General features: G+C 36.4%; 1 protein-coding gene across 2 annotated transcripts; it reads right to left on the bottom strand.

Annotated features, from left to right (window-relative positions):
• Positions 1-4,474: 4,474 nt before the first annotated feature.
• LOC107626537 (putative disease resistance RPP13-like protein 1) lies at positions 4,475-9,649 on the bottom strand. 2 transcript variants are annotated; one of them, XM_088504785.1, is made up of 4 exons: positions 6,417-9,649; positions 5,698-6,345; positions 5,315-5,382; positions 4,475-4,762 (listed from the first exon to the last, which is right to left on the bottom strand). In XM_088504785.1, the coding sequence occupies exons 1-2, from the start codon at positions 9,439-9,441 to the stop codon at positions 6,332-6,334; spliced, it is 3,039 nt and encodes a 1,012-aa protein (XP_088360911.1). In that variant the 5' UTR covers positions 9,442-9,649; the 3' UTR covers positions 4,475-4,762; positions 5,315-5,382; positions 5,698-6,331. The 2 variants fall into 2 exon arrangements, with proteins under 2 accessions (XP_088360911.1, XP_088360910.1); XM_088504784.1 differs by having other exon boundaries at positions 5,698-9,649.
• Between the last annotated feature and the right edge of the window lie 336 nt (positions 9,650-9,985).

The following is a 9,985-nucleotide window of genomic DNA, read 5'->3' as shown; positions in this document are numbered from 1 at the left end:
TTTTGATTGATTTTTCTTATATTTTGATAATAAGATAATAAAATATAACATGAGCTAAATGTTTCTTAGAAAGCTACAAGCTTACAATTTGTATACATGTGCACTCAAGACAATAATGTATATGAAGAAAAAAGTGATAAATGGATTTCTACTATGATTTAACCCAAAATGTGGTTATATGACTAATATTAACAGAGATCATTGAGATTTTTTAAGTAACAAGCAAGTCAATTTCTTTGGTGATTGGACTGTTGAGTTTCTTGATTTGTATGTAATGGTTATTTTTGGGTTTCTTAGTCTCACTTCTGGGTTGGAAATTTGTGAAAGGCTCCATATATACCAAAAAAAAAATTTTTTTTTTCTTTATATATTTTCCAAGATACGACAAGGATTTGGGAGATATATTTTCAAATATTTAGATTTAATATATGTATTTGAGTTTGTCCTAAGTTTATGAGCTTTAAGTTCACTTGACTATTTATGAAGGTGAATTTTCTTTTTGGTGTTTTATCTTTATAAAAAATATGACCTCATACCAATTTTCTAAAATTCTTTTACTATGTGTTGGATTATATTTAAAAAAAAATAGTTATTTTAACTGATTTTAGTATATTAATTGGCAGTACTTCAAAGTTTAGTTTTATTATTATCAGTATTTTATTTGTGAATTTATTTAGAACTTCATACTAAGTCTAGCTGCATGATTATAAGAAATCACATGACTGTATTTTACCAACAGCGACCATAAGGAGTTAAATACCTAAATGTATATGTAAATTCTTGCTTAAGGGACAACAAGGAGATCAATTACATTTCTTGCCATGTATTACATAACTTTCTACTATTTTGAGTTAGGAGATATCAAATTTTATATTGATGTAATTATTTAAGGTCCAAAGTCATGGTAATAAACTAATAATCCCAAAGGTACTTAGTCGAAGATTTCTATAGAAAGGGAAAAGAAGCATGCCGACTTTGTGATAGTTACTATTTTTTTATTTTATGACTGTTAAGTTGTCTATTCCAGAATGTGTTATCTTATTTTAATTTATGTTTTGCTTGCTTTCTCTGTTGTTGATTTTGTCTTTTTACTAATGCATATCCTCGCTTGATTGTGCATCTAGTATCCCCCAAGGTTCTTGAAAAAAAAAAAACCTTTGCCCTTGATTGCTATTAATCTTAAATTCATAAACCTTGAATCTTTTTGTTTCAACTTGAATTTGTGTGACGTGATAACTTTATGCTTTTATTATTTCTTTTGAAATGTTTGTCTCATATTTTTCCTTGAGGATGTGAAATAATTCTTAGTTTTATTCATTGTTGATGGATGTCTTATTTGATTGTGTTTCTAATCTTTCTTTTAAATCCTTGTGAACATTGTCATCGACTTTAGTGGCCATCTCTTGTGCGCTTTGTACTTCTTTTATTCATTTTGAACTTGTTCCGACCTAATACTCCATCTTCCCTTTTATTGCTTCCATCGAAGTCCCTCGATTCAAATTTCCTTGTTAATATGTGGCTTATCTCTCTTTTGGCACATTTCATTGTTTCTGTACATCCTTGTTTAATTATTGCGATCTTACACATCCTTTCGAATTCCTGCGAACAGCATCTGAGATGCTTGTTCTTCTCTTCCTAAGTTTTGTATTCCTTTGAGTAAACTCGAGATTCTATTGGTTAACGTGTAATCTCTAGATACAGCGAGCAATACGTTAGTTTTAGGACATGGCGACGTCAAGAAGATTATGAATTAAGAGTATTTCGAGGAGGAAGTTAAGGAGATTTTGGTACAAGTTGAAAAGTTAGTGTTGACGTTTGACTTTAGAATGTACTTTGGAAGTGATGGACAAAGTGAAAAGCGCCATGTGTGTTTGACTTATCAAGAGAATAAGAGGGCGTAAATGTCAACCGCATCATTTTAACACACACCTATGCTGTAATTTTTGCACCCGATTATACTTCTTTCTCATGTTTGGAAAAAGGGCTAAAACCATTTAACATTTTTCATACAGTATCAATTTTCGAGGGCGAAAATTTTTTTTAGGGGGGTAGAATGTAACATCTCAAGATATTTTGAAACATTTTACATATACCCTTTAATTTTATCAAAATACCTAAACTATCCTTTACCCCTTTTCTAAACCCTAACCCTCTCCTAACACACACACATACCCTGCTGAGAATGAAAGAAAGAAAAATAGCGAGAGAAAACAGAGAGGGAGAAGAAAGGAAGAAGAGGGGGAGAAGGGGGTGACACCGGTGAGGCTGGACGTCGCCGTCGTTGCTGCGGATCAGGTAGGGAGAGGGAGAAGGAGTTCGAAACAGGGAATGGGGGAAGGAGAAAGGAAGATGCGCGAGAGAGGAGGTGCTGTCCCTGGAGACCGTCCCTACCGCTGGAAGGGGAGCTTCGTTGTTGCTGTCGCGGCTGCAGGTATGGGGCTTCGAAGAGAGAGAGAGGAGCTCTCAGAGAGAGAGAGAAACACAATGGCTAGCGAGAGGAGAGTCTCGCGAGGAGGGGGAGCTGGTACGCCTCCGCCGTTGTCGCAAGCTGCGCCACCGTGCCTCTGGTCACCGGGGATCGCGCTGACATCGCCGGAAGCCGCTGTTGGAACCTCTGCAAGTTTGCCCTAGCTCAGCTTTGCTTCTGCCTGTTCTGTCCTTGCCGGTGGGGGGTCACCGGAGCTGCTGATGCTCCATCCTCTTATTTCCTTTGGTAAGACTAAACTTGTTCTACCTTGTCTTGCCATAAAGCTCTATTATTGACTCTATCCTATCATGTTTGCTGTCCCTTTTATCTTTGCTTTGTTTTAAACCACCGTAGGCTATTAGATTCGCTGCCATTGTTATTGGGGTTGCTCTATGTTATTGATACTAGGGCTGTTGTTGAGGTTGCTGCAGTGAGAAATCGAAGTTGTTGCTACTACCTCGGTCCAAATTTCGTGCTCTTTCATTCCGTTCTACTTCAACCTTCCTTGGCACTCTGGTTTGGTTTCTTCGGTCCTTTGGAACCAATTTGTGAGTAGGCTTTATATTTATAACCGTTAATTTTGTTGGTTTATGCTATTCTGAGTTTCTAATTACATTTATAAAATTATTGTTGAAGAACTTTGATTTGATTAAAATAATTAATTTATTATAATTGAAAAAAATATTTTTATAAAGTTCATATCTTAGAAATTTTACATGAGACTATATATATATTTGATGAAGTTTTATATTATTTTAGAACATTTGATTTTACTCGAATATATACTTTTGAAGCATTGAAGTATTTGTTAGTACTTATTGACTTTGAAATTATGAAATATGTTTCTATGATTGAAAAAGTATGATTTGAAAATATTTCTGATAAAAAAGTATTATCTGATTGATTTGATTCGATACCTTATATATTTGAGAGATTAAAGAATTATTGTATTTGAAACTATATGTTTTGAATTGGTTTGGGAGGCTCGTATTAGAAAACCGTAGTTAACGGCGGTTATGACGTTAACTTAGATGCATCTGACTCAGACTCCAGCTAGCAGGGGTGTTGCTAGCCTAACGTGTAGGCCACACGTTAGATCTGATATTCCGTTAGGACACACAAGAGGAAAGGGCTACCCATAGAGGTGGAGTTGCCCAAGTGTGGACTTTTGATTTGATTTCTGTATGAGAACTCCCTTATTGATTCACTTATTTATATAAATTATTATCTTCTAACTAAAATTATATTTATATGGTCTCATGTGAATTATAGATGTACTGTCTAGTCACTGGGTTGCAAAACTCACTCCGTTTTTCTAAAAATATTTTTCAGGAATAAATATTTGATTATGTGAGTCTTTCTATTCAAGAGTAATGATCTGCAATGGGTATCTATTCGTTGTTGAGTTCTTAGACGTCATCTGCTCCATATGTCACAGGCAGGATCCACCCATATTTATTTTATTTTTTGTTTGTTAAAAATATGTAATTATTTATTTTAGACATTGTAAATTTATTTAAAATATTTGTAATTTTCTTATTCAACTTATATTTGAGTCGGTTAGGCTTGCTTAGGGATTATTTCCTGAGCGCCGATCATGGCTCATTTTGGGCCGTGACAAAGTTGATTTGGCAAGATTTGATTGGTTGATTCTAACATTTTGTCAAGTAAGCAAATGGTATTACTAACAAATGAAAAAACTTGTATTACTAACAATGGTATGTTTTTGTTATACATATGTTTCCAAGGGATTATGAAAGCTGTTGCACCTACCTTTGATAAGAAGTTAATTAATTTAACTCCTTCATGCTTGGTAAGATGCAGATTATCATAACTTTAACATATAAGTAACACTACTTCAGCTAGGTTCAACAATGATGTTAATCATCATCATGCCTTTGAATTATAAATTTAACAGAAAAAAAAAAAGAAAGAAAAAGCCTACAATTCAAGTTTGATACTCATACAACCCTTGCATTAGATATTGAAACTCATTTGTTTAGCATATTGGATCAAAGTTCAAACATCTGCTATTGATAACCAAACAACCATCTATAGTTCCTATCTTTGAAGCAAAGCATTGAATTCAATAATCCAAGCAACTCCACATGTAGTGTCAATATGATACACATCAGTCATTCATTTAAACTAGTGTAGATACCAACTAAAATAAAAGCTGAAATCAGAAAACACTGCTGCTTCCCAACACATTAATCCAGTTTACATCTCCATATATCTATATATATAGATAGATATACATGTGCAATGAAATCTCGAACATCTGTGAACTTTTACCTGAAAATGATGGCAAAAACAGTAGGAAAAAAATTGTTAAATTATTTTGAAGCTTCAGTTTTCTAGCCAAGACAATAAGCTTTATTTTCTTTTAGCCTTCACTCAAAGTCGCAAACCAAAACATGTTATATTGTAAAAGAGCTTTAAAAGAAGATTAAAGAATAGAAGAAGAGAAAACAAGGAAAAATCATATCAAATGTTTGGCACAAATTTTAATTTTACCTCAAATATTTTTAAAGGATTTCAATTTATCTTTTTGATAAAATTATGAATGAACGACAGTAAATAGAATTGTAACAAAAAAGTACAATTTATAGATTGCAAAAACAGTTAAAGAATCAAACTTAAGCTACTACATGGCAATACAAATTAGTTCAGCATTAAGGCATAAACATCAAATAGTAGCAAAGGCAGAAACATAATTTTACCATTAACTGCATATAACTAATAACTAATTTCCTCTAAAATCAAGCTTTCATAACATTTTTTTTTTCCCAACAGAAGAGGAAAAGTAAATTCTAGAATGGAATGAAGTGGAGTAAATTGACCAACCTGAAGCTGAAACCTTGTATAAGATGAAATCTCCGCCATTTGGGGACTTTTACTTTATTACAATCTACCTGCAGAGGATAGATGAAAACAGAAGATTTCAATATCTATTTATGGAAGAAATTCTCAAATAAATACACAATATAAATAACAGTGACATTTGAGAATAACAGAGGATATTTCTTTTGAGTACAAGTACAAATTGAGAGATTTCCAATGAATGAAAAAAAAAGAATGCAAATTTTGTTGTTGGCGAATCAGATAATGAGTCCAACTAGTTAATAATGTGTAAAGAAAGAGAGAACTATTTTCTTTGGAGTTAAAGGAAATTTATACATGTATAATTGAATTGTGGTGGCATGCGAACCGTGAAGTTAGATGATTACCTGTTCAGAAATCTTTATTCAGAAAATTTGTTTGTCATCAACTTGAATGGTGGGGATGTGGGAAATTTTGGGCCAGATTAGTTGATGCTTATTCTTGCAGTGTTCTCCCAGCAAACCACAGTATTCCATTTTGAGTAGCAAGAGAGAGGGAGGCAGCTTTTCTCCTTCCATATTCTCCAGCCTTGGACACGAATTAATATGTAGTTGTTGAAGGGAGGTGAGGCGGAGAAGCTCGTTGCACTCCAATGTCTCCAGATTATCAAACTCTTTGATATGTAGAGTGGTAAGGGAGGGAAGGTGAGGCAATGAACCCACCTCTGGGTATGACTTTATGTTGTCGCAGTAAGAACCATAAATGGTAAGATGAGTGAGGGCGTGCAAGTTGCCCATCCATGATAGATCCCTCATTTGTTGCTCGCTAGTTCCCACAAAAAGTGATTTCAAGTTTGGCGGTAAACCACCCTCCGCCATCCAGCACATATCTGAGCCAGATATCAGGAGAGAGTGTAAACTTGGGAGTAGACTCTTCATATCACGTGGTAATGCCTCCAACTTGTCGCATTTTGAGAGGCCGAGATGAGTCAAGTTGGGTGCAGCCACTCCTTCTCCTGCAAATGAGACTAACTCCGGACAATCAAAGATGGTGAGCTGAGTCAAGTTGGGTGCAGCCAGTCCTCCTGCAAATGACACTAAATTGGAGCACCTCCTGAATATGAGACGTTGAAGAGCAGCGTGTGGTGGATCTGAAATTGACACTGATTCCAGATTCCTACAACTGAATATCTCCAAATTCTTGAGATTGGGAAAGACATCCAACGACAAGGAGGTCAGTGAATCACAGCTCTCTTCTATTTGTAGCTCTACCAAATCATACTTGTGCTGCTGTTGCTCCGGGAATTCTAGTTTACTACACTTGCAGAGTTTCAGCTTTTGCAAAGATTTGGGAATACAATTACCCGGAAAGGATACAATTGACGGACACCCTGAAATACGTAGTTCTTGGAGGCAACACAGATGGTTGATCGTCCTTGCATTAAATGATTGAGATCCCCTTATTGATAAATCATCCCCACCAGCTTCATCATCTTCCCGCATTTCTACTTTCGAAACATCCGACAAACAAGAAACCCTTCTCCTGAATATGCCATTAAGCATATCTCCCTTGAACATTGGACAACGTTCTATTCGAAGTATCTTAAGCTGAGGAAAAGCTTCTGGGTCAGGTACGTGCCACTCCTCCCAGCATGGCATCTTATGAAATTCCAACGTCTCCAGTGAGGGAAACGGTGCAGTAGGCGAAGAATCATGATGGCTGTCACTCTTGTAAAACTCATCACCAATACGCTTGAGCTCAAGAAAACCTTCAATGCGCAGGGACTTTAGAGATGGCAGCTGTCCAAGTGAAGGCAGCATGCAGCAATTCTTGCAAGATAGCCATACAGTTGTCATATTGTTGTAAGAAGAGTGCCCCACCCAATCTGGAAATCTTTCGCCCTTGTATCCCATGATTTTCAACTCTTTCAAGCCATTGTGCGGTTGCAAGCCGTCGAGTATATCTCTCTCAGTCTCTGTGTTTGAAACCATCTCATGATCCCAAGACCATTCCAACAATAACTTGTCAATGCGGTCCTTCTCCAACATCCTTGCACTCCTGGCTTGTCTGACATCAGCAACATTCTCCAACTTCCTAATCTCAAATAATCCTTCAAGATTTGAGAGCCCTCCTAATTCCTGGATTCCATTGTCTTTGTGCTTGCCCACCACAAAGTAATCTAAAATATGCATGTGTTTCAATTTACTTATTCCTCTAGGCATTTCTTTCAAACAAGTTCCACCAAGGAGAAGATGCCGTAATTTCACGAGTTTATGCATGCCATCGGGCAACATGGCCAGTTTAGAACATTCATACAATATTAATGTTTGTAGATTATACAAGTTGCATAATGACTCTGGTAATGTCTTAACATTGGTCCTAAAGAGATTCAAATAGCGTAGATGAATCAATTTACCTATTGAATCTGGTAATACATCAAGTTTACTAAAGGATAAAACTCTCAAGTATTTCAACTTTGATGCTCTGCTTTTCAGGCTTAACAAATCATCGATATACAAAGATGTCCTCAAAGATTCTGATTTCACAATGAATTTAAAAGCTTTTGAGATTGGATGAACTAAGCTTCCATATGTCAAATGTGACAAATGACGAATGAGAACCTTCTTCTCTTCTTGTTCACCAAACTCTTCTATTCTACAATAGAAGTCTCCAGCAAGGAATACTGCCAAGTCATGCAAGAGATCATGCATCACGTAATTCTCGGGAAAATCCTTAGCAGCTGGTTTAAAAAATAACCTTGAAGCTAACTCTTCAAAACACTGAGAACCAACCTCTTCTAAACTCTCTCCTCTCTTTGGTGGCCTTAAAAGATCTTCAGCCATCCACAGCAAAATTAGTTTGAGTTTATCAAAATAGTAATCTTTGGGGAACAATGAACAATAAACGAAACAACGCTTCAAGTAAGGAGGTAGCTGGAAGTAGCTTATTAACAATGCTGGAATAATTTTACTATTTTTCAATTCCCAAATGTCATTCATTAAAACAACATTCCATTCTTTAACATCATCCTTTCCTTGCAACAAACGCCCAAGTGTTTCTACAGCTAATGGCAACCCCTTACACTTCTTGACAATCTTTCTACCGACATCCTCTAGTGTTGGGTTCCTGTTTAACACCGGAAAACATGCATTGGCTGCAAACAATAACCAACAAGACTCTTCGGACAACTCATTAAGAGTGCAAGAGGGACATGTTTGAACTACTGAAGCAACCTCTTGATTGCGAGTTGTTAGAAGAATTGTACTACCCTTAGCCCCACCTTGAAAAGGAGTTATAAATTGCTTCCACTTATCGGCATCTTCGCTCCAGACATCGTCTAGAACAATAAAGCACTTCTTTCCCGACAAGATTTCCTGCAATTCATTTTGAAGCAAATTTAAACTCCGAAGGTCACAAGAACTTTTAGTAATTTCCTCCACGGTTTTCCTTGTAATCTCAGCAACATCAAATGTTTCAGAGATGCAGATCCATGCTTTGAGATCAAATCCCTCCGCGACACTGTACGCCCATTTGGCTAAGGTTGTTTTACCAACCCCACCCATGCCAACAATTGGAATCACAGATAACTGAGATTCACTGTTGTCATTTATTATTTTGATTAAAGCTTGTTGATCATCCTCCCTGCCATATATGTTCCCTTCCATCAGACATGTGGTTTCTCGCCATGATGATGATGATGATGATGATGATGACAGGTTATTATCCTTGGTATTCTTTTGAAGACCAAGGATATCTTTTTGACTTACAAGAAATTCTATTCTTGCAACCACCCCTTCCATGTTATCTACCATCTTCCTATATCGGTTGAGAAAGAAACTAGGCAAGAAAGAACATACCTCCTTTTGAGTGGCGGCTTTGGTGAGTACAGAATCCAGAAAGTCATCAGCATCATAAACAGCATCTCTCAGACTGTTGAGCCAATCCCTCACGCGTTCGTCACCCAGTTGCTTGTACTCAGCATCATCAAGCACAGCTTCAGCAGCATGCAGAGAAATTTTCAGCCTCTCAACCAAGCCAGGGCCAAGTTTCTTGCCCAAGACCCGGTTGACCACATCCTCTCTAAGGGATTTGTTAATGACAATGTTAATGAATCCAGAGAGCAAAGCTCCAGCAACAAGTGCACCAGCCATGATGATATGATCTCAACAACAGCAAAGTGAATGGATTTTCAGAGAAAGGTAAGAGAACAATGGTTTGCAGTGTAGTGAACTACTAAGTTTTTCTCAATCAAGTAGTGTATGCAAAGGAGGAGTCAATGATTCCTTAGCAACAAGACATGGTATCGGTCTCCGAGATAACATAGAAAATTCATTGCTTGGAGTGCTTAATTGGATTCGCTCTAACTTTTCATTTTTTAATTCTTTCTTGCAAGTGACGCTGTTTCCGTGTAACTATATAAAACTAGGAACGTTTTGGCGCCACATTTTTGTATGGATATCATGGTAACATATTATGAGGTTATTAATAACAATGATGCATGTTAGTTGTCTTATTTTAATAATTTGTACGTTGCTAATGTCTTAGTCTTAGTTTAATAGTTTGCTTGGAGCTTTTAATTTGTGTTTTTAAATCTGAGTGATGCAACAAAACTGCAAGTTGAGGCAGGTTTCAACTGTTGCATGAGTCATGACTTGGGAATATGCAAGGCATATCCAAGTCATATTAGGTGATTAG

The sequence above is a fragment of the Arachis ipaensis genome, chromosome B2, assembly GCF_059453495.1.
Source record: "Arachis ipaensis isolate K30076 ecotype BB chromosome B2, ASM5945349v1, whole genome shotgun sequence".
NCBI classification, from domain to species: domain Eukaryota; kingdom Viridiplantae; phylum Streptophyta; class Magnoliopsida; order Fabales; family Fabaceae; genus Arachis; species Arachis ipaensis.
Note: the sequence above shows the minus strand (reverse complement) of the source record. Positions and strands in the feature narration are given on the sequence as shown.

Coding starts and splice junctions, on each gene's coding strand:
- LOC107626537 (XM_088504784.1), bottom strand. CDS start 9,441: ATGGCTGGTGCACTTGTTGCTGGAGCTTTGCTCTCTGGATTCATTAAC.